This window comes from Phragmites australis, chromosome 3 (genome assembly GCF_958298935.1).
Source record: "Phragmites australis chromosome 3, lpPhrAust1.1, whole genome shotgun sequence".
Classification (NCBI taxonomy): Eukaryota; Viridiplantae; Streptophyta; class Magnoliopsida; order Poales; family Poaceae; genus Phragmites; species Phragmites australis.
The window spans coordinates 40,014,654-40,037,812 of NC_084923.1; the positions used below are offsets into that span (position 1 = coordinate 40,014,654).

At 42.6% G+C, this 23,159-nt stretch overlaps 4 protein-coding genes across 6 annotated transcripts; 3 read left to right on the forward strand and 1 right to left on the reverse strand.

The window, feature by feature from the left end:
- Nucleotides 1-2,012: 2,012 nt before the first annotated feature.
- Nucleotides 2,013-5,140, forward strand: LOC133913045 (glucosamine inositolphosphorylceramide transferase 1-like). Its single transcript, XM_062356077.1, has 4 exons — nt 2,013-2,507; nt 2,599-2,721; nt 2,993-3,160; nt 3,273-5,140. Exons 1-4 carry the CDS (start codon nt 2,238-2,240, stop codon nt 4,953-4,955), a joined length of 2,244 nt encoding a protein of 747 aa, XP_062212061.1. The 5' UTR covers nt 2,013-2,237; the 3' UTR covers nt 4,956-5,140.
- Nucleotides 5,141-5,406: 266 nt separating this feature from the next.
- Nucleotides 5,407-7,764, reverse strand: LOC133913046 (uncharacterized). Of its 2 annotated transcripts, none has more exons than XM_062356079.1 (5): nt 7,361-7,764; nt 6,959-7,092; nt 6,025-6,148; nt 5,829-5,935; nt 5,407-5,737 (listed from the first exon to the last, which is right to left on the reverse strand). In XM_062356079.1, exons 1-5 carry the CDS (start codon nt 7,647-7,649, stop codon nt 5,696-5,698), a joined length of 696 nt encoding a protein of 231 aa, XP_062212063.1. In that variant the 5' UTR covers nt 7,650-7,764; the 3' UTR covers nt 5,407-5,695. The 2 variants fall into 2 exon arrangements, with proteins under 2 accessions (XP_062212063.1, XP_062212062.1); XM_062356078.1 differs by having other exon boundaries at nt 6,025-6,172; nt 7,361-7,744.
- A 3,367-nt stretch (nt 7,765-11,131) lies between these two features.
- On the forward strand, nt 11,132-13,700 carry LOC133913047 (ferredoxin C 2, chloroplastic). 2 transcript variants are annotated; one of them, XM_062356081.1, is made up of 8 exons: nt 11,132-11,291; nt 11,455-11,701; nt 11,784-11,847; nt 12,235-12,323; nt 12,786-12,854; nt 12,988-13,032; nt 13,223-13,281; nt 13,362-13,700. In XM_062356081.1, the coding sequence occupies exons 1-7, from the start codon at nt 11,263-11,265 to the stop codon at nt 13,265-13,267; spliced, it is 588 nt and encodes a 195-aa protein (XP_062212065.1). In that variant the 5' UTR covers nt 11,132-11,262; the 3' UTR covers nt 13,268-13,281; nt 13,362-13,700. The 2 variants fall into 2 exon arrangements, with proteins under 2 accessions (XP_062212065.1, XP_062212064.1); XM_062356080.1 differs by having other exon boundaries at nt 11,135-11,363.
- A 2,592-nt stretch (nt 13,701-16,292) lies between these two features.
- On the forward strand, nt 16,293-19,806 carry LOC133913048 (uncharacterized). Its single transcript, XM_062356082.1, has 4 exons — nt 16,293-16,717; nt 16,821-17,100; nt 17,967-18,017; nt 19,365-19,806. Exons 1-4 carry the CDS (start codon nt 16,371-16,373, stop codon nt 19,782-19,784), a joined length of 1,098 nt encoding a protein of 365 aa, XP_062212066.1. The 5' UTR covers nt 16,293-16,370; the 3' UTR covers nt 19,785-19,806.
- Nucleotides 19,807-23,159: the final 3,353 nt, after the last annotated feature.

The following is a 23,159-nucleotide window of genomic DNA, read 5'->3' on the forward strand; positions in this document are numbered from 1 at the left end:
TCGTGATCCAAAGGAGCCGATAAATCATAAACCAACCCACAGTAGAGAACACATAGATTAAGGTGGCATAAAGCGAGAGATCACAAAAGAATGTGTGGAAATGCGCAATCAAAAGGAGCTCATAGACCATAAAAAAAAAGGCGCTATGAAAACTAAGATACGGCGACAAAGAACTGGTCATGAGTGAACACTGGTTCTGGAAGATAAACTCCGACCCTGCTCAATGCCTGCCCTTGGCACTTGTTTATTGTTATTGCATATCAAACCCTGACAGGGAACAGGCGCCCCTGCAATGTGAAAGGCCATTTGGGCTAGTTCCATTTAAAATAATCCGAGGTCTGCATGCCACATCGCCCACATGAGTACCGGTCATTATTCGAGCTTCCAAAAGACGATCACCTAGCCTTTCAATCAGCAACCGAGTGCTGTTACAAAGTCCAGCTGACTGATTAATATTTCTAAGAAGCACCACTGCAACACCGGTTTTCAAAGAGAGACGATGCTATGAGAAATTGTTAATCACAATCGCATTTAAGAATTCTGATGGGTAAAGCATTCAAAATCAGAAGGCTATTTTGATGAATTGGTAATTGTATTGAAACTGAGATATTCTCGAACACAACCAGGAAACTTAAATATGCATCAGTAATACCAAGGGGTGGATCATCAGCCCCTACTGCTCCGTAGCTAATAGGAACCCCTCTAAGGCCCTAATAAATTTTCTGTCATGCATGAGGGAGACGAAGAAGAAAATAATAAAGAGGGAGAGAGGAGCAGATCCGCCACAGGCTGCACAACAACATATAATAACACAACACTCCACATCCTTACGCCATGCCACCAGTACACATCTCCAAACTACGTGTAAGCATAATAAGATTATCTCCAACTATATTTCCTTTATTTCATTCCCTTTCTGATTTCTTTTTCCATTCTCATTTCTTTTATTTTCTCTCATTTCCAACAGCTTCCCTTCGAGGGGAATCGCGGAGGGAAAGAAGAGATAATCATGTCCTGAAAGGAATAACCTTAAAAATTCTTTCATGATGAAAACCATGAAGAAAAACCGTTAAAACGCTGAATGAAACAAAAATCCCTTCACGACGGGATTTTCGTTCCCGAAGAAAAGCCCTTGGAGATGGCTTTATAGCATACGGTTTAAGCAAGCACCAGGATAATAAATCCATAAACACACATTCCGAAAAATATTATGAAACCCTAAATCGTGAAGTACCCAAGAGGGCTGAAGGCCCCTCGACCAAAACTCTAGCCGAACCAACAGCACCCGCCGCACCTAAAGGAAAACAAAGGCCACACTATTAGCCAGGAGCAAACAAATAAGTGGAGAAAGAACTCAACAGACCGCCATGAACTAAGGGCTCGTTTGGTTGGAACATAGAACAATTTTGCCTAAACATTGCGACCGACTGCCAGGAAGGTGTGCATGTGGTCTGTTTAGTATTCGCCCATACTATTAAGGCAACAAATTGTAGCTAAGAACAGTCCCCACCTAATCAACCAGGGAACAACACCAAACCAACACAACAAAACCCCGTAGCAATACAATCATGCTGCAATTCACAAAAACCATGGAACAAACATAACATAGCGAGAACAAGAAAACCAAAACCGATTAACGCTAGAAGAAGCTTCCTGCTAAAGGAAGAGAAGAAGGAGAGGCAAGACAAGCAGCAAAGAGGTCATATCAGCTTCCTCAAAAGAGACAAATCATGATCCTCTTTTAAAGTCACTGTGCCTTTACTTTAAACCGAAAATGTTACGTAACAAATTGAAAAATGTTATATAAGTAACTGAAAAATGTTAAACTAGTTACGAAATCGAAAAATGGTGCATAGCTAACAGAAAAAATACTAACTCTAATAAAATTAAGATTTAATCTTAAATGTCGAACTGTTTTTAAATGTCATAAGAACTTTAAAAGAGGTGAAGTCGGAGGATACGGCATGACGACAGGTCCAAGGAGGGAAACCGAGCCGAAACACCCAAACGGGCAGCCGCGATACACCCGGGACAACAAACCAGGCCGAAACACACAAACAGGGCCGTCGCCAACCCGCCGCCGAACCAACGCACCGGGAAGAGAGTGAACACGACGCGCCCGTCGCGCTGAGCCGCGTAAACCGCCCTGCGACGGGGGCCGCCCGACGATTCGCGAGCACTAACGCGTTGCTTCCAGCGAGCTCTGTTTTCTTTCGCGATTAGAGTTACCGCCGCCGATGCCGTCGTCGTCACCCCCGCGGCCGGCAATGTCGACAGCGGCGGCGATGCGCCGCCACCCGCACCCCGCTCCTACGCCCTCCGCGCCCGCCTACCTCGCCGCGATGCTCGCGCTCCTCGCCCTCGCCGCGATCGCCTTCTCCCGCGTCGCCTTCCCCGGCTTCCCGCACCCGCCCGACACCCGCCGCTGCCGCCCTGACGCCGAGGGGTCTTGGTCCGCCGGCGTATTCCTCGGGGATTCCCCCTTCTCGCTCAAGCCCATCGAATACGTAACCAATCCCCCTAATTGATCCGGTTTCCTCTCCTCTCCTCAAAAAAGGCACGTCTTTGATGCCGATAAGTTGGTTCGTGTGGCCGCAGTGGGGGATCAACAGCGACGCGGGAGCGGCGTGGCCGGTGGCAAACCCCGCGGTGACGTGTGCCGACGTGGCGAAGGCCGGATTCCCCGTCAGCTTCGTCGCCAACCCCTTCCTCTTCATCCAGGTAGCTTTACTTGGTTTTCTAGCCTTAGCATTTTAATAAGGGAGGGGATTACAAAGCCGGTACGGAACAAATGAATGAAGTCAATCAAATGTGTTTTGCAAACTATAAAAGAAGTCAATCAAATGTGGAATATGTCTTATCAATTCCATACAGAGTTAACTTACTAATCATGATGATGTCACCACAATGGCGCAATTGGAATGCCCAGTTGTGGTTTCGAAAAATAGCGGTTTGTCCTGAGTCCTGGAATCTGAATCTACAATGTCATTAGGGGGATGCCATTTATATGTTTTTCGAGACCAAGAATCCTGTTACATCGCAAGGCGACATTGCTGCTGCCGTGAGCAAGGATGCCGGTGCAACATGGCAGCAGCTGGGTGTAGTGTTGGATGAGGAGTGGCACCTTTCTTATCCGTATATGTTTAGCTACGAAAACAAGGTAAATATTTGTTTCACATGGAGGAAGTTGTGCATCATTGACCTGGACAATAAGTTCTTGTTCTAATGCTTCTCGCATCTTTTTTTCTTTCTTTCTTTTCCTTACTTCGAAGATCTACATGATGCCTGAAAGCGGCAAGAATGGAAACCTTCGGTTGTATCGAGCTGTAAATTTCCCCCTTAAGTGGAAATTGGAAAAAGTCCTTCTGGAGAAGCCACTTGTTGACTCCGTCATTGTAAATTTCCAGGGTTCCTATTGGCTCATTGGATCAGATTTTAGTTCTTATGGTGCAAAGAAGACAGGAAAAGTCTGTATTTGGTACAGCAGCTTTCCTCTTGGTCCTTGGAGTCCGCACAAGCAAAATTCAATTCATAACACGTACAACAGGTCGAGTGCTAGAAATGGAGGTAGGCCATTCATTTACAATGGTAATCTTTATCGCGTAGGCAAAGACCGTGGTTTTGGATCTGGCCACAGTATCAAAGTGTTCAAAGTTGAAGTCCTAACAGCAAATGAATACAAGGAATTTGAGGTCCCGTTTGTCCTCGAAAAGCCTTTGAAGGGCCAAAATGCATGGAATGGTGCACGGTCCCATCACCTTGATGTCCAACAGCTTCCAATAGGTAAACTTTGGATTGGGGTAATGGATGGTGACAGAGTGCCCTCGGGTGACTCAGTTCATCGTCTGATCTTAGGCTACATGTTTTATGGCGTTACTTCCATTTTGGTTCTCCTGCTTGGTGGGCTTATTGGTTCAATCAAGTGCATCTTACCACTCAGATGGTATCTACCACATACTGAGAAACGGAGTGACTCCTTCAATGTACACCAGCAGTTCTTTCTATACCATAAGCTTAGTTCGCTGATCTCCAACGTTAACAAGTTGGGATCTCTTATTGGTTCAAGAATTTATTACAGATCTTGGAAAGGCCAACTTTACATAGGTGGGATAACATTGATTTTAGTGGTCCTAACTTGCTTTGGGACTCACTACATCTTTGGTGGCAATGGTGCAGAAGAGCCATATCCTGTTAAGGGAAGATACTCACAGTTCACATTGTTGACCATGACCTATGATGCTCGACTTTGGAATCTGAAGATGTTTGTGGAGCATTACTCCAAATGTGCATCAGTGAGGGAGATTGTTGTTGTCTGGAACAAAGGTCGACCCCCAGTGCAAGGTGAATTGAAGTCGATGGTGCCTGTGAGGGTCAGAGTTGAAAATAAGAACACTCTGAACAACAGATTCAACATAGACAGAGAAATTAAGACAAGAGCTGTTATGGAGCTCGATGATGATATCATGATGACATGTGATGACTTAGAGCGTGGATTCAAGGTATGGAGGGAGCACCCTGATAGAATTGTTGGGTACTATCCACGCCTTGCTGAGGGCAGGCCGCTAGAATACCGCAATGAGAGGCATGCTCGGAAAAAAGGAGGTTATAACATCATACTAACGGGAGCAGCATTTATGGATCATCGGCTGGCCTTCAAGAGGTATTGGAGCAAAGAGGCTCAGACAGGAAGGCAGATTGTCGATAGTTTCTTCAATTGTGAGGATGTTCTCCTAAATTTCTTGTTTGCAAATGCAAGCTCGACGAGCACGGTAGAATATGTGAAGCCGGCTTGGGCAATTGATATGTCTAAGTTCTCAGGAGTAGCCATTAGTCGAAACACACAAGCACATTATCATGTTAGGAGCAAATGCCTTGCTATATTTTCAGAAATCTATGGGAATTTGACTACCAAGAGGTTCTTTAACAGCCGAGGTGATGGCTGGGATGTGTTGTGACACAGATAACTGGGTAGCTTTTTCTTGATACTTAAAACGCCTGCTTAGCAAAGTTTATAAGGTAGTCAAGCCGGGGGAGGACCAGTACAGGGTGATCCATGTAACTGTTAACTGTCATCAGTTTGTATAATTTTGGCACATCTCCTTTCTGTAAGTTTTGCAAAGATTCTCTTTGTGTGTCCTTACACCTACATTCCATTTCTAAATCCTTTTTTAGTTTAACCTTTTCAATCGTTGGTCAGAGTTGTACTCTTCGCATGCAAACTGTTATTATTGTTACTGTGCAAGTATGCATGCAACTGCAACTCTGTTCTAGAATAAATGACTTTATCCAAAAAGAGATTATCACGAAACATTCTTGATTTTTTTTTAAAAAAAATGCACAATTACATTACATGAATAATGCCACCAGAAAAAGGAAGGCAGGAAATTTTTTGCACAAGTGTCAGACTTCATTCAATGATAGATTGGTAATTTGGTATGTACTTGACATTTGAGTGCTCTGCACTTTGATTTGGTATGTACTTCACATTTGAGTGCTCTGAACTTTGATCGAGTACCTTGAATTTTTTTTCTTCTATTTTTCCTTCTTTCCTTTTCTGTTCAGTAAACCCAACCAAGTGACAGTAAATCTACATTTTCTCAACTTCTTGCAAATGCGGGTCATGTGATTTATAGTACATGATTGAATAATTAATGAAACCGCTGCTACAAGAAGTCATGAAGTCACTCAGCTTGAATCAAAACTTGAAGTTCTTCTTCAGGTAAACTACCACCTCTTGCTGCAAAAAGTGCAGTGTAAGGGTTAATGTTCTATTTTCTATGCACTAAGCCTTCTGTACTTTCAGGAAGCATGAGGTACAGTTTACTTACAATCAAGCAAAGAACGACGCAACCTGCAGCTCCAGGGAAAAGAGCGTACCATAATTGCAAGTTGTGAAACTTGGGACTGTCGATAAACAAGAGGGGCAAGCCTGCAGCTGCAAAAATCCAGAAATAATAAACAACAGATGCAATACCAACAGTTGGGCAACAAAACAAGACTGCAAATTTCTCTTGGGAGTTTTACCTGGAGGATGTGAGGAACCTGTGATGGTCATGAATGCTATGCAGGCAGAAAGAGCTGCACCTCTTGCTAACCAGCCAGACCCAAACAATGAAAGGGCTAATACACCAAAAGCCGCACAGCTAATCTGGGCAACGAACATATTATATTTCTGCAAGTTTTCACAGCTGCTAGTGTCACAATTGATTATCATAGATGAAGCTCAAGAGCTCTTGATATTTTATAAGACAAAAGGAGTTGTTACAAGTTTCTCCAGTCTTGGATCAATTCAAAATGGGTGCTACGCTGAAAACCTTATGTAATTCAGGAAACGTATACTTTTGGGGTTACAGTAGAATGAAATAACAAATCACTTAAGTCCTTGCTAAATTCCATGAATTCCATTTACTACTTGCTACATACTTTTTAGTGAACATTCTGTTTTTGCCACTAAGGAGGTCATCTATTAAGGTCTCATTTGTTTTTACCTCTGGCATCAGCTATCTTGAAATTGGCCACGGTTGACCAGATTGGTTGGATTGAAGATGTCAGATTTCATGAAAGATGTTCAAATGCCCCCAAATGTTTGTTTGTTTGTGGGACATATTGATCATGTTTTAGTAGAAGTTCATGGATCATTTCAACAACAATAATGATGATGATGATGATGATGATGATGATGATGTGAGAAAAAGAGTGACAATTTTTGCCCTGCATTTATATAAACCGAATCTTTTTAAAAAAGGATGATACAATGTTTTTCTAAAAAAAAGATATAGAAAGGGTAGCATGAATTGTACATGTAGGATTTATTTGTAATATTCTAAGCTTTTTATGACCAGAGATGAAGTTAACCAATGTAATATCCAACTCAATTGTTGGTTATTTCTTCTTTACTAGCAATGACTTGCAAGTCTAAATGTTGGCTAACTAAAAATTTTTAGTGCTGATTATGAACCTTAGCTGCAGGTGAGTCTGGAGCGCTGAAAAGCACGCAGCAGACTGCTCCAAGTGGCGCAATGGTCAGTGATACTCCCTTGAACGCCACCATTTGATCTAGTTTTCCCAGTACTGCCATTGCCAAGAATGCACCTGCATGATATCAACATTGAAGCAACAAAAATATCAAACGGAAGGCTCTCTTCCGTACGGCTTTGTTAGTCAACAAGAAATAGCTGGCACCATCTGACAGGCACCAAGACAAGGGTGAGCCAGCGATTCTCGGGCTCGTCCATCACCTCTAAACAGAACATACCAGAGAGAGAGAAAATGAAAAGAACCTCTCTGAAATTACCAACAAGAGGATAGAGAACCGGACACACCAGCCGGGGGGCAAGAAACATCAAAGCTTTAGACTCACCAGCAGAAGGCCAAATCACATCGCTGATGGTGACGCCGCGAGGCGACGCCGGTGAGACCTTGGCCGCCGCGGTCGCTTCAGCGATGACGCACAGGTCCCTTCTCCGGCTTAACCTTATCGTATTGCCAGCCTTAAGGGTGGGGGAATGACCCTTCTTGCCGCCATTAACATGCAGGAGAAGATGCAGACGCGGCGCATGGGGCGCCGCTGTCAGACATTGCACCCTCGCTCGTGCCAAGATGTTGCGGCAGCCAATGCCGGGCAGGCTCTGCTGCAACGACGATGCCATATTGTTTCTCTCTCTCCCCCCTCTCCTAGCTCTGCCCCTTCTCTCTCCACAAGAAGTACAGGTATTTAAACAAGATAAGGTGCGGGAGGACAGAGGAGATGGATGGACCCTTGGGCTGGGCGAGAGGAGAGGGGTGATGAGCTCTTCAGTGGCGTGGAGAGTCGCAGCTGTTCAGACTCTGATAAAACAAACAGACAGTCAGATACCGTCATGCGCGCCTCCTTGTCTTTTTTCTTCTAATTTTGGTCCCAGGGATGACTTGATCACTGGGGAAGAAGTAGCTTTCCCATGTCATTCATGTGGCCAGTGGTGACAAACTCCCACGCGCTACAGATCACCGGTGCGTCCGTGTGCATGCGTGAATCCAAAACCAGCAAGTGAAGCCTTGCTGAGGATGGATTTTACTCCCTGAAGATATTTTGTACGAGAGCAGTTGGTTCTGGATAAATCTTATACTATTTAAAGGTTCAGAGAACATTCCCACAAGAAAAGAATGGAGTTTTAGGTCCTGGTTGGATGTTAGTGTTAAAAAAAGATACAGTAGTTGCAAAACCAGAGTTTTGTGAGGTTACTTGTAAAATCCTACGGCTTTCAGATACGGCAGTTTTGTGCATATTGAGGTCACATGGGGCGGGCAGCAGCATGTGCGCTTGGATCTAGATCTTATGATTCGAAATCGCACCCATTTTCAAGAGGTCAAGTCCCTAATGGTTGAGTGATCATGAGAGCTGCATCACGCCATCTATGCAATGCATACGTAGGACAATATGGCTATTCGTTTAACAAAAAATGAATACATTATATATGTGTTTGACATTTTCAGTGTCAACGAACTCAAGCATATATATTTTTCGTTCCACGATAGCTACTGCGACCACCAGTTTCCAAGAGGTTGGTGTTCGGTTGCCGTACCGGTTTGCATGTGCGATGACGGACACCTGAAGAGAAACCTGATTGCGCCCACTTTTTTTTTAGTTTTTTAACCTGCCAAACCATGTCACTCGACATCCTATAGCAGTGGCGGATCGAGGATTCGCAAAATGGATATTCATTTTTTTTTAAAAAATATGTTTAATAGAATATCATAAATTTATAATAGTATAGCTGAAGTACATAAATTATTCAGCGTAGCGACATCTTAGCTAATTTAGAGAAATTACAAAATAATTAAGAAAACTACAATTGAACTTGACGTTTTTTTATGACTTGAAACGCTAGATGATATCATTTTCCTTGACTTAAAAAAATCACACTCTATAAACACGATACATAGAAACTTCAACACTAACAACTAGCGACCTTAGCGAAACTTGACAGGTCTATATGGCAAGCTATCTGATTTCAGCACGTTACATTGAAAATTTAACACAAAAATAAACTATCTAATTGAATAATCTTGTGTATTCAGATGAACAAAACAAAATTATAAATATTAGTGGAAATTTTAAGAGTGTTCTGACGCTAAATCAGTTCGCCTTTCATTTTGGCTCTGGAGTTTGTCCTAGCATCTAGTTGGTTGCAAGCTGCCTATGGCGTGTGCTCTCGCCGCACTGCCTATCTACCCCATTTAGAGCGGTGGAGCACTAGATGGTAGGATGGATCATGACTAGTCGGCTGGATGCCTAGTCATGCCACTAGTCGCTCGTCGGCGCAGCCTAAATGTCGTCTACCCACCAGCTACTCGGCTGGTCCAGCCATCGCCTGCCAACATGGTGCATATGTGTCTTTGCGGGTTACGCCACTGCGGACTTGCGACCTTGCTTTAAACCCTAGCTATAGGCATGAGCTCACGGTGACACGATCTGGTGTGCGGAGGCGAGTCACGAGACGACGATAATATGACTTGAGGAGTTGAGGTTTCGGTCTGATCTGGTGGAGTCTCTCATGGCTTGTGGGATGGCGATTGGATGAGATTGAGCCATTAATGTAGACTCAAAACTGAATCCGGCACATCTCAGTCTATACACATGTATATATACTTTACATATACTTGATTTTTTGCAAAAAATAATGGGTACTGAGTACCCATGAATCAGGTCCACCCATGCCATGTAGGAGGAAGAAAAGAATTGAAAAGAGAAACAGCACAAGCTCTTCCGGGCGACAAAAGAACCAAGTGGGCAGTAGCCAATCGCCGAGCCACCCAAGGCGAGCCAACCACAGCAAGGAATCGCCGCTGTGCACGTTGGATCACACCTGACGACGAGCCATTTCCGCAGCAAGAGCCGTCCCAGGCAAGTTTCACGTGAGCGTCGTCTTTGCTACCAGCGGAAGCTCCGAGGCCAATTTGCAGTAGTCTGATGGCCCCTATCCAATCCACCGGCCCGGGGTGGCCGAACGCGTCTCGCGCCTTGCGTCTAGGCCTGGCAGCGGGGCTGGGTGCAGCCAGAACGCACCCGACCCGAAACCCGAATAAAAAACCCGACCCGAACCCGAATCACATGTCGGGTGCAAAAATGAACCTGACCTCGAACCCCGCGGGGACCAGGCGTGCGGGGTGCGGGCCTGCAAGGCTACAACGTAAATGGGCTATCGGCTGCCTCCACGGACGTGACACGGTGACGGGCCACATACTACTTCGGGCCCCCGTGGAAGCCCCGCGGGTGATAATTTATCCCCGAACCCGACCCAAACCCATTTCGGGGACCCGACCCGCGACCCCCGCGGGTCTAATTTCGCCCTCGCCCCCGCCCCCTCCGGGTCTAAAACCCACGGGGCCCCGACCCGACCCGACCCGACCCGTTGCCAGGCCTACTTGCGTCAAGAAGGGACTTTTTTATTTTTATATTTTGAAAATAAAAAATTGTAACATTAGAAGTCCGTTTAAAAAGTTACAAAAATAAACTACTGTCAGTGTAAAGGATACTATATTATCCTTAAAAAATTATTATTTTTGTTTCTCATTGTACATATAATATTTTTGGTTGAATTTTTTTAAGCTAGATTATAGCATCTTGTATAACATAATTTTTTCAAAAAAATCATGACTATTTAGATAATGTTTTTAAATTTTGAGAGCAATGAACCGTTGTGTTTTTTGATTTTTTAATATATTACCTGTTGAAAAAACAACATGTTTATTTTTTAAACTTATAGCCTGTTAGAAGGGCGATAATCACATGTGGCCTTTCCAACGGGCGAAAATAGCATATTTTTGTATTTTTTTTCAAACCGATATCTAGTTTTGTATTTTTTTTATTTTCAAAATATAAAAATAAAAATAAAAATCCCAAGAAGGAACTCGCCGTTCGCTTTGCGCGGTCGCACAGCCCGCTGGGAGGGCGTGCGCCCACGCTACGCTCGCTGCGCGGGCCGGGCCGGCGCGCCACGGTTCGCGCGCACGCGGCCGAAACGTTTTCGGGCCCCCGTACCGTACGCGGACTGGACCGAGACCGAACGGCGCGTGCTCCGCTCGGCTGGACACGGACACCGCACGCACCGCCGCCGCGGCTTTTGTCAGTGCGCGCGCGGCATCCAGGCTCTCCCATCCCCTTATCCGCTCCGAGCCAGTCGCGGGGTCGCGCTAAGGATTTCGCCCAGCTCGCTCCCCTCCCCTTCCCCGCGCTGCCCACGGCAGCGCCCAACCCGTCCACCGCGGGCAGGAGGCGACACTATGGCCTGCGCCGCCGCCGCCGCCGCCACGTACGCACACGCTCTCCCCTTGCCCCCTTCTCCTCTACCACAGCCACAGGCACATCAGTTGGCGAATCACATGTGCGGCTCAGCTCAGCGGCTGTGCTTGTCACGCAATCGATCGCGGTTCTTACCCAACTGTGCTGAGTTTGGCTCTCATTGCGCTTCTCAGGGCTCGCATCGGAGCTGGGAGAGGACCCTGTCTGTGGAGGAGCGACAAGAGCTCGAGCATTCTCGTCGGTTCCGCGCCCCTGCTTCCTTCGTCGCCGTCCGCAAACCGCCCCGCCCGGGGCACGAGGGCGCGCGCCTCGGAGCTGCAGCGGGCGCCCGGGACGGCCATTGCCGCTGGTGTCGCGACGCACAAGGTCACCGTCCACGACCGGGAGCGCGGGGTCGTCCACGAGTTCGTCGTGCCAGAGGTACGCACACATGCTGCCTCCCTATGCTTTCACTTTTGTGAGGTGCTTGGTCTGATCGGTACCACGGTGGTGATGGCCGCAGGACCAGTACATTCTGCACACCGCGGAGGCGCAGGACATCAGGCTGCCTTTCGCGTGCCGCCATGGTATGCTGCATCTTTTTGTCCTGAATAAATGCGTCTTATATGTCAGATACTTGTTTCGGCTAACTGCCACTCTATGCCCTCATTCTGAACTTCTCTGTTGCTATGGCACCACTCAGCTTGAACTTCCAGTTAGTTTGTGCTGGATTGAGTAGTTTTTTATAATCTATTAAGCAGCATAATTTAACTTCAGGCTTACAACTTGTAGAAACATATTATAATCTGTGATCTAGAAGGAAAAAAGATCCATTTAATAAATTGACTGAACTGGCTGCTAAATTAGGATGTTGGTGTGTATCCTTTTAGCTTCGCCTCGGAGCAGTATCTCGTCTTCATGCGTTTCTTGTAAAGTTGTTACTGGATCAGTGAATAACTATATTTGCTAATTAGGTTGCTGTACTAGCTGCGCTGTTCGTATAAAATCAGGGCAAATAAGACAACCTGAAGCACTTGGAATATCTGCTGAACTGAAAGATAAGGTACACACATTTTTTCCTCCTTTTGTTATCAATTGGTACCACTAGTTCATCTTTCTTATTGTTATCTTGCACGAGTGCCACCAAATTGATCCCTTCCTGTCCATGGTTTACAAAACGTCTATGCTTTATCACAATACTAACTGATGATTCAGTTCAGTTATTGGATTTAGCTTTATGTCTTCTAGCATTATTTCTTTGTCACAAATAGGATTTAGTTGTTTTGAAACGTGACTTGAAGAAAACTGATATAGGATGCAGTCAAGCTAGCCTTCAATTATGCTACTCAAAGTCTTAGCTAAGGGTTATCAATTCTTACTGTTAGTATGCAAACTAGCCAACTAGGTCTGCAGCTATGCCCCATACATGCCATATATTTTGTTTTATCATTCATTCTGGTTCTGTAGTTGTGCAAACTGACAATGAACTATTATGGATGCTGCATTTGTGCGGTGTCCTTTTCAGGGCTATGCATTGCTGTGTGTTGGTTTCCCGACTTGTGATGTTGAAGTTGAAACGCAAGATGAAGATGAGGCAAGCACATTTTCTAAGCCACATTGTGAATTTTGAGAATTATGTAGTTTAACTTAAGAAATAAATATTCCTCTAAATTATAATGTTTTAGCTTATTTTCTTTCTATTAAGCATAGTCTATCTCAATTTATAGGTATATTGGCTCCAGTTCGGGAGATATTTTGCACGAGGACCAGTTGTAAGTGTTACTTTTTTATTTACAAACTGCAGTTTCTATGTTCCGACTTCTCAGACGTCTTGGCTTAAGTGCATAACCAATTGATTGCTCTTTGGTTGTCAATCCTAACTGCTATCGTTATTCCCCTTAAGCATTTTCAGTTTTGCATGGTTCTAGCTTTGCTAACGCAAAGTGTACTCATTTTATTCAGGAAAGAGATGATTATGCACTAGAACTTGCAATGGGAGATGAGTGAGCTGTGCTCAAGAGGTTGCGCCATCTCAGTTTCAATCCCTGCTCGTCTTTCTTTCTGTCTTCCTAATCTAACTCGCTGCTCTCATCCTTTTCAGGGGTACCGTCTTAGACGATGTTTCTGCGGTTGGTAGCTTATAGAGTCGCAAAGACTTGCATCACAAGTGGTGGAAAGAATTTTGTTTGCTGTGTTCACAGTTTCTCCATGTTCTGCAACCTGTATGGTAGCAGCCTGGCATTTGCAAATATGCTTCTTGTAAATGTAGCGATGCCGTTTCTGATTTTTCGTCTTAGTTGCCTCAAATCCATGTTCGTTAGTTGAACGACAATTCGAACCGTGTGTAAAGTTGTAAACCGCCTGGCATTCGAACTTGGGCGCAAACAATGATCACCGGGGCAATGAGATTAGGAATGGCATGGGGGACTGGAACTGGAACCATACCAAACTGTTGCGTTGGTACGGAAGAGTTGCTTCCAGAGCAAACCAATTCGAGCTAAGTTCTGGCGCTGGCCATGTGCCAGGCGGAGTGGATGTAACGCCGGCGGGGTGCAGGTGCACCAGATGGCTGTGGCTTGGCTCCAGCCGGTGCCGGAGGACCTGACCGATCACCAAACGTGCAATCGCCCCATGCGCGCCTAGTCGGCTGTCAGCCCCGCCGCTCTGGGTGCACCCGTGCTTGGCGTCCCCGTCGTCGGCCGTCCTCCGGTCGGTTGCGCACGGCGGTTTTCGGCAACCTTCCAGGGAGAGCGCGCGCTGGACGCACGGACTGGCTCAGCGCAACCTCGGCTACTCGTCAAGTTGCTCCAAGAATGCTGGCGATCCGAGTAAACCGCGGATCCTTCGGCCAGCACACCATCCAGCAGCACCGTGCCGCCGTCTACGGAGGAGCCGGGAGCGATTGACGTGCGCTGCCAAAATGACCTTTGCTGGATGGTTCACGCAGGAAGATCGGGGAAAGGGTGCACTATGCGTTAGTATTAGTCACTGGATCCTATGAAGGTTAATGATGAGTTGGGAGGTTCTTTTAGTCTAAGAAAGGGTTGAGACAAGTGATCCTCTCTAACATGTCTCTGCTATATAAAATACAAATTGGTTCCCGTGTCATATATTTTCCTACTATCTTTTTATCTAATAAAACCCTCTAAAATTTAAATAATTTACTTAATTTTATCATCTACCCTCATCCTTTAATCTCTCCGCATCATTACCTGTTTCGGATATGGGATCGGTTTTACTAATGAAAATAAAAAAAAATTAGGATGTAAATTAGTAGATAATCTTCTCCTCTTTTTTTATGCTATATGAAATTAAACTATGACATTGCTCCTGACGTATTCGTTCGGCTGTACTCCCATGGTGCATCCACGTATCTATACCTTGAGTTTGTACTTAATGTTATCACGTTCAATATTTATATTTTTGTTGCAACACATAAATATTTAGCTAATCTTTTTTAATATAGTAGTGGATATTCTGCCTATTTTAATTGCAAGAGTAAAAGAAAATGGTTAGATATTGGGTGTTGTACCTCGTTTAATAGATGATGGCTTGTTGAAAAAGCTTGTTGACTTTTCAATAGACAGATGATACAATATTTTTTATGTATCATAATTTAGAACATGCTAAAAGTATGAAGCTCTTGTTGTGTACTTTTGAGTAACTAGTTATTATGTTATGGTGAGACCAAATTGTATGAGGAACAATTAATACTCTCAACTTTTCGGATGTGAGAATGACGATTATTCTTTTAGGTACCTAGGTATTTCTATGCGTCATATAATATTAAAAAAATTGAATTGGAAAAAATAGGCATGATTCAAAACAAATGTCGGCTGAGTAAATGATTATTGCAACTAATTAACAAGGATGGTGTATGACAGAATCTACTTAGGAACAAATACCTGGGTGGCAAGACTACTGCTCTGGTGGAGAAAAAGCCTGGAGATTCCCATTATTAATTTGATCTTGTAAGTATCAAATCTTTTTTCCTGAACTTGGGAAAGTTGAGTTTATAAAACGGCACACAGGTCAAAGTCTAGGAGGATAAATGATTGTGCAATAATACTCTAAAAGTGCAGTGCCTATCTTTATGCAATATATTGCATAGGAAACAGTGACGGTAGCGGAAGTGCTTAACTCATAACAACTGAACGTCTCATTTCGTAGAGCGATTGTGGGCGATAAACTAGAGGCCTGGCATAGTCTTGTAGCTAAAGTGGCTTTGGTTCAGCTGATTGTTAACCCTGTTTATTGGGCGTTGCTAGATTCTAATGTGGCAAGTACTAAATGTTATATATGGAAGCTTAAACTCCCTTTAAAGATAAATATTTTCTTTTGATACTTGTATAAAGGAGTCATTTTAACTAACTTGGTAAAACGAAACAGACACAAAAATGATAAATGTTATTTTTTTAAGGGTGATGAGACTATTCAGCATTTATTTTTAAAATGCTATTTTGCTAAGTTTATTTGGCAAACTATGCATATCACTTTTGGCTTACATTCTCCTAGAAGTGCCCTAGATATGCTGGGGTCTCAGCTTAATGGGATTAATGTAGTGCCCTAGAATTTTTGTTAGGGCAGGTGCAATGTATTGGATACTTTGGCGCAACTGAAATAATGTTTTTGATAAAGTAAGAACTGACTCTTATATGCAGGTCATTTTTAGATGAATTCATTGGATCCGTTTCTAGACATTGCTATAGAAGGAGGAGGCATGAGGAGCAATGAGAAATGCTTGCCGCCTTCTAGAATAAATCATTATGGATATCTTCGCTAAACATATGTAGAAAGTTTAGCAAGTAATTTTGTGGTTGAGTTTCTTTTACCATGTTCTTGGTCAACTTTGGCTGCTAGTCAACCCTTTTGATCTTATTTATGGGTCACAGCCTTGTAATAAGCAACGGTTATAGAGACCGGGATATTTTTATTATCTAGATGAAATAGATTCTTTTCATAAAAAAATGATGCGAAAGTTAATCAAACATCTCAACTGTGTTGCAGGCAGGCCGTTGTATCCAACGTTTTATTTTTTTTGAGGCATGTATCCAACGCTTTTGATGAAGGGAAATGGGGTAGTTTCTAGAGTTCATCTGTGGACCGTTTGATGCAACGAGTCCATGAGCAGATAAGATGGGCGCGAAGCGAAGTTACCGAGCCATATACCACCGCGATGCTACTGGCGCGCGCCCCACTGCCGCCGCCGCTCTCGGCGGCCAACTTTCCGGCGAATCTGGAGCGTGCCCTCCGCCCTCGCCTCCTAGCCTCGTCCCGCGCCACCGTTGCGATGGCCGCCACAGCGGCGAAGGCGGCTTCTTTCCGGGGCGGGCAAAAGCGCAAGCAGGTGGCGAGCGTGGCGAACCCGCTCGTGAAGCACTGCGTCAAGCTCCGGCTCTCCGCCGCGTACCGCCGCTCCTGTCACCGCATCCTCCTCGTCGGCCTCGCGCCCATCCTGTACCCTTCCTTCCTGCCACTCCCAAGCCCTCGTCGTCTCACCCGTCCTGTGAATCTTCTTGTCATTGTGCTTTCTTGTCTTATTCTGTACTCCTTGCCGCAGGGAGATGTGTAGGCTTGAGTTCTACGCCATCGATTACTTGCTTCTCCTGGACGGTGTAGAGGTCCCGGAGGAGTTGCACGAGTTCTCTGACAATGTCGTGTATGTTAGCGCCGCTGTGATGAAGAAGGTTTCTGGGATGCAATCAGTTGATTCGACCCAGGCGATTGCTGTCGTCCACATGCCTAAGCATTTTCGCGACCTCGGGAGCGATGATGACGGAGCTGTTGTTGATGGGTTGTTCCCTTCTCCAAAGAGAATTCTAGTCCTTGATGGGATTCAGGTGAAGATATGCAGTGCTCAACTTTATGCAGATAGATAGCAATTTCTGTCATTATAAAACATAAGATATGATGTCTATAAAACATAACATATTTTTCGAAAGGGCGGCAGGAGTTCTGCCGGTTTTATTTTAGGAGGAGGAAAAAACGAGCAGAAAATTTATAGTTTAACAAAAATTCTGAAGGGTGGACCAACACCACTTCACCCATGCATAAGCTGAGAGAGAGGAATCAACAGCATTTTATAAGCAACAGCATTTAATTAAGAGATGCCATCAGCGAGATCCTCATGTTGCCATTCTCTGAAAGCTATCCTCCTTTGGTCTATGTCCTCCTTGATCTTGTATGCAACTTGTGTTGTTGGAAGGGCTTCATTTTGGAAAATTCTCCAATTGTGTTCCTTCCAAATATTCCACCAGATGTAAATTGCAATCCGTTGAATTCGTTCCTCATTTGCTTATCCACTTTCTTGTTTGTGTCACGCTGCCACACTTTGATTGTGTTGTGGTCACTGAGGTTTGGTAAAACAGTCAGGCCATACCATCCAGCTATGCATGCCCAAATGTCCTTTGTGTATGCACAGTCTAGAAAACATAACATAATTCCATGCTTATTGTTTTTGTTTGAAGTCAATGTAAATATGCACCTCAAAAGCAGTGTTACTTGGACACAGACATAGGTGTCGGAATCCGACTCGGATTCGGATGTCCAATTTGGCAAAGAAAATTTGGACATGCGAAATACAACTCGGAATCCAACACGGGTGTCAGAATCCGACTCAAATTCGGGGTGTCTGATTCGGCAAAAGCATAATTCGGTATATTTGTACAATGCACCTCATGCTTATCATGTTACTGCTACATTGCAGGATCCTGGTAACCTTGGAACATTAATAAGATCAGCTTGCGCTTTCAAATGGGTATGTCATTTTCTTTCTTTAACATTACTTGGTGGATTATGTGCACATAATGAAACAATCTATTACCAGATCATGTTTTCTTTCTTCTATTTGAGATGAACAGAGCGTCTGTTTACTTTAGTTTGAGATGAACAGAGCGTCTGTTTACTTTGATTGCTATTATCTGTTTGAACATACTTCATCTACAAGATAAAATAAACTGTGTGAGGATGCAAAGTCAGTAATCTTTCAGGTCTCTGACATTTTCGATGTTAATATATTTACTGTGGCTGGTCTTGGACTGGTTGCAGAATTTTGTTTAATGCTTTCTCTTCGGTTCTTTCCTCCTTCCTCTTCTTGTTCATATGCTTGCTGTGCATATGTTTTGCTTCCCTCACTGTTTTCCGTTCTCTCTCTCTCTCTCTCTCTCTCTATATATATATATATATATATTATATATATATATATATATATATATATATTTGCACTGCGCACAATCCCCCAATTACAACCCGAAACACTGTGAGTTACAACTTGTTAGGTAGACCAGTTACAACTTCACGTTCAGAAATGTATAATTGCAACACGAGAAGCTAACACTGTGAGTTACAACTTGTTATTCGCACTGCGTACATCCCCCAGTTACAACCCGAAACACTATGAATTACAACTTATTAGGTAGACCAGTTACAACTTCATATCCAGAAATGCATAATTGCAATACTAGAAGTTAACACTGTGAGTTACAACTTGTTATTCGTATTGCGCACATCCTTCAGTTACAATTCGAAATATTGTGAGTTACAACTTGTTAGGTAGACCAGTTACAACTTCACGTTCATAAATACATAATTGCAACACGAGAAGCTAACACTGTGAGTTACAACTTGTTATTCGTACTGTGCACATCCCCCAGTTACAATTCGAAACATTGTGAGTTACAACCCGAAACATTATGAGTTATAACTTGTGAGGTGTGCGTAGACATGAACTACAGTGAACATACCTACAGTATATATATATATATATATATATATATATATATATATATATATATATATATATATATATATATATATATATATATATATATATATATATACTGACCACACTGGGGAGAAGATTAGAAGCGTCATTTATATGGCACTATAATCCATTCTGCTCCTTTGCTCAAACCCCAAAAAATAGACCATTCTGCTCACGGGATGTCGTTGCTGATTCCATTGCACACAATGCATTTTTTTTGTAGGATACACAATACATTATACTTATGTATTAATTATTTGTGGTTGAGAAATTTATGATTCTTCCTAGTATGTCTTTCCAACTTCTACACTTCTAACAAGTTGGAAAACTAATTACCAACAGGATGGAGTATTTCTTCTTCCAGCCTGTTGTGATCCTTTCAATGAAAAGGCTCTTCGTGCAGCCCGTGGAGCCTCTATGCAGCTTCCTATCGTCTCCGGTACCTGGCATGACCTGCATGCTCTGATGACTAAATATGAAATGAAGATGATGGCAGGTCATCCAGAAAGTAGCAATGACGGATCAAAAGGAATGCACTCACTGTCCAAAGAACTAGCTGATTCACTGGTGAATGAATCTTTGTGCTTAGTGCTAGGAAGTGAGGGGAATGGCCTCTCTGCAGAGACCATCCAAGCCTGTGAGCTTGTAAACATTCCAATGGAAGGTACTTTTGACTCTCTGAATGTTTCAGTTGCAGGTGGCGTATTTTTGTTCATGTTACAGCCCAAACATGAACTATATAGCAGAACATTAAACCCTTAAGTTAACTTTGCATCTTTTTGCATTGTTTTTGTCTCTTTTTTTTTTGCATATTTCTGGCTGTTTGTTTCATCTTCACTGTTAATGTTCAACCAAAGTACAGGAACAGTTGTTACTCATGGAACTGAGAAACGTAGCCTACAGAAAAATTGAGTCCTGACGAACTGTTACTCGTGGAACTTCCTACTATGATGGCATCCCTATAGTAGTATAGTTTCGCTAGCCCTTTAGTAAATGAAGCATGCTGTGAGGCTTGATTAATGTTCTGCCACAAGGATAAGGCCATATAAGACCATATTGAATGCCAGAATGTTTGGAACTATCTCCCTTCAGTTTACAGACAGACGAAACACAATTCTATGTTAAATCTTGTAATATGTCTTCATAGAAGTTTAGAGGCACTATGATGGTATCCAAAATACATATACCATGATAAGATCTCAACTATAAATCTTTACAACTTGTGTGGTTGATCCTTGATGACCGCTGTTAATAGCTTTACATCAAGGGATGTGATCCTTTAACAATAATGATATATGAAGATTCTGGATAATGCTTGTTATAAGCCTTTTGGAAATAGGCAGGCCTGGCCTAGAAGCCCGTATGAATGATATTTGGTCATAGAAAGTCCCGGTTTGTTAGTTTGAATCAGGTTTGGTGTAGGAGATAAGGTAGAGTTTGGTTAGTTTAAATCAGGAGAGAATTAGAGATAAGATTAAGAGATAGAGTTGGATTTAAACTAGAGATAAGATTAGAGATAGAGTTGGTTTGAATAGAGTCTTTGTAGGCCGGCTATATATAAACGACGTCAGCTGTGATTAATCAATCTAGTAAGAGAAATCAATTTAGTTCTTAGTCCCCTTCTCATATGTCTTCCCTATGGTTCTAAGTGTCCCCAATCTACAATCCAATCCCTCTCCTAGCAGTCGACGCCGCCCGGCTATCGTCTCGGCGGTGTTTACCCTAACACCTACCAAGCATTGTTCTCTAAAAGAGAAGTATTTCCTCAGTCATCAGTTGATTTATTTTGCAAATTGTGATGTTAGATGCTTAGCATTTTAGATATAAACAGTTTCTTATAAAGTTAGGCCTTATTTTACTATTGATGTATGAAATTCCTAGTAGAGATGAAGATTCGTTGCTACATGTGCACGCCCCTTTGCATGTGAATAAACTCTTTATTTTACTATTGTCATTCTGTAGTTCGATTGTACTCTGGCTTTCATAAGAACCTATCACTACTTCGTAAAATTCAGCTTAGTTGCTGTTTTCTTGACATTCTGCTCTGTTGAATATTTATACGGTAACATTAGAGAGTAGAAAGAATAGTATTCATTACTGTATACAGGAGGCGTTTCCTCGTTTTTTCCTAAGATTAGGGTATTCCACTCCTTCTAGAGGACTTATGGCACCAAGATGAAAATTGCGTCCCAATGTTTTCCCTTTTGGTATTATTGTCCAACACAAGCATAAAAATAGGTATTGTAGAACAATTTGTTACAACAGGAGTAAGCAATTGACTCTGAATGCTCACGCCAAGGCATTGTCCCTTGAGCCTTTGACACTAAAGAATAAATATATGAGTATGAAATAATAAATGCACAAAATTGCTTTGCACTGAGTGCAGGGACACATATTTATATTGGGTTGGAATATCTGAAATGATACTGTAGGTTTGTGGCTTCTAAGTTGGGTTTAGTTCTTGGTAATGTGACAGTATGTCTGCACCACAATGACATCTTTCACAGGACTTACTTCAAGATCTTGCACGATCCAACTCTTGCTGACCTGATATGGTGTGTCCTCAAATAAAATGCATTGTTGGCTTCTATTGGTGTCATTTCAACTTGTTTCGGCCTTAATTAGTTGGTGCTTCGAAGGAATGCTTTCAGGTGAAAGCTTGCTTTGTTAACAGGTAAGAGCATCGTGAGTCATAGGCAATCTGGATTTGACTATTGTAATAGACGTGTGCATACTTGTCACTCACTGAAATGTTGTGCTCCTTTCCATTAATGTCTTCTTTGACACTAGACCAATATTTTTCAAGGGATCTTGTTTTGCCAATTCATAAGGAGTTCATAAGGATTTTTTGAGCATGTACGACCGTTTTGCCTTTGTTTAAATATGAATAATGGTTTATTTTATTTTAATATTTTCATGATAAATAATATGACCACTCTCACTTTCAACTCCTACATGATATTTTTTTTTAAAAAAAATCTTGGAGTAATAGCATCTGTTTTAAGGAAATTCTATTCTGATTCACCTTCTGTGCTTCAATGCTTGTTGTCTATAGCTGATAAGTTGATTCCTCTTATGGCAAGATTGTTACAGTGGTGGTAAACTGCCCGTCTTTAACTTTACTTGCATTTTTGAAGAAGTGTTATTGACTCATCAAACATATCAATAATGACAGTTTTTAAATGCTTCGATTGTCTCAATAATTTATATAATTTGCCTGTGTAAACTGCTCAATTCTCAGGGAATGAAAGTTTCTGCTGAACCCATTTATTCAAGAAAAACTGGTAGCGCATTGCTTGTCTTGTCTGCTGCAACTGAAAACAAATACACTATCTCTTGCTTGTAAAGAGGCATCACACGATCTGTGTATTGTATGCTGAGCAACCAACCACTCAGCTGCAAATACATATTTTTACGGAACCTTTACTAAAAGGTTATAGAGTCAGCTACATCACAACATCTTCATGACTTTGCCACCAAAGTACTAGATGGTACCTGTGCTGGCACCTGAAAATGACAACCTAATGGAGGCAAAGTTAAAATTAATTCATCAATGCGCTGGCTGGCACTGTAGAACATCAAGATGTTGGATAAAGCAACGAAACACTGCATGTTGTTATTTGAATAAACAAATATGGAATGTGGTTCTCTACTGCTGTATAACTCTATTCAGTTTGCTTTTTGTCTATTTGTAATAAACAACTTGTTCAGGTTATATCTTAGGTGGTTCAAGCACTAGTTAGTAACTGTGAACCAATTCATTAGGAACATAGGCTCAAACACTGAGTAACCTTTCAAAGAAAAGCTTCCATTTCATTTCACAATGGATTCAAATGGTTTAGCTGATGTTCCAAGACTATTTCTGACTAAAATATTCTTAAAAAAAGAATTGATTACCATGTTCTGATCTGTATTTCTTGTGAATTCTAGAACTTTGAAGATTTGGTTATCTACACAAACTCTTTACCTAAGGAGCTATTCATATGCTAAAATGAGAGTTATACAATTTTGTGCTCTTTCCGAAATTCATTCTTGCATATGTTTCTAAAGATGTATAATATCTAAAAAAATCCCACCCACTGTCAAAAGTAATCCAAAACACGAGTAATAGATTGGTGCTGGATTGATCACTCATTC

Bases quoted from the DNA above. Each gene is read 5' to 3' on its own strand.
- LOC133913045 (XM_062356077.1), top strand. From the start codon at position 2,238: ATGCCGTCGTCGTCACCCCCGCGGCCGGCAATGTCGACAGCGGCGGCG. The intron at 2,722-2,992 runs GTAGCTTTACTT...CAATGTCATTAG, and splicing joins ACCCCTTCCTCTTCATCCAG to GGGGATGCCATTTATATGTT. The intron at 3,161-3,272 runs GTAAATATTTGT...CTTACTTCGAAG, and splicing joins TGTTTAGCTACGAAAACAAG to ATCTACATGATGCCTGAAAG.
- LOC133913047 (XM_062356080.1), top strand. From the start codon at position 11,263: ATGGCCTGCGCCGCCGCCGCCGCCGCCACGTACGCACACGCTCTCCCC. The intron at 12,324-12,785 runs GTACACACATTT...TGTCCTTTTCAG, and splicing joins CTGCTGAACTGAAAGATAAG to GGCTATGCATTGCTGTGTGT. The intron at 13,033-13,222 runs GTAAGTGTTACT...CATTTTATTCAG, and splicing joins ATTTTGCACGAGGACCAGTT to GAAAGAGATGATTATGCACT.
- LOC133913048 (XM_062356082.1), top strand. From the start codon at position 16,371: ATGCAACGAGTCCATGAGCAGATAAGATGGGCGCGAAGCGAAGTTACC. The intron at 16,718-16,820 runs GTACCCTTCCTT...TCCTTGCCGCAG, and splicing joins GTCGGCCTCGCGCCCATCCT to GGAGATGTGTAGGCTTGAGT. The intron at 17,101-17,966 runs GTGAAGATATGC...GCTACATTGCAG, and splicing joins TAGTCCTTGATGGGATTCAG to GATCCTGGTAACCTTGGAAC.
- LOC133913046 (XM_062356078.1), bottom strand. From the start codon at position 7,649: ATGGCATCGTCGTTGCAGCAGAGCCTGCCCGGCATTGGCTGCCGCAAC. The intron at 7,093-7,360 runs GTGAGTCTAAAG...GATATCATGCAG, and splicing joins TGTGATTTGGCCTTCTGCTG to GTGCATTCTTGGCAATGGCA. The intron at 5,738-5,828 runs GTAAGTAAACTG...CACTTTTTGCAG, and splicing joins GCGTCGTTCTTTGCTTGATT to CAAGAGGTGGTAGTTTACCT.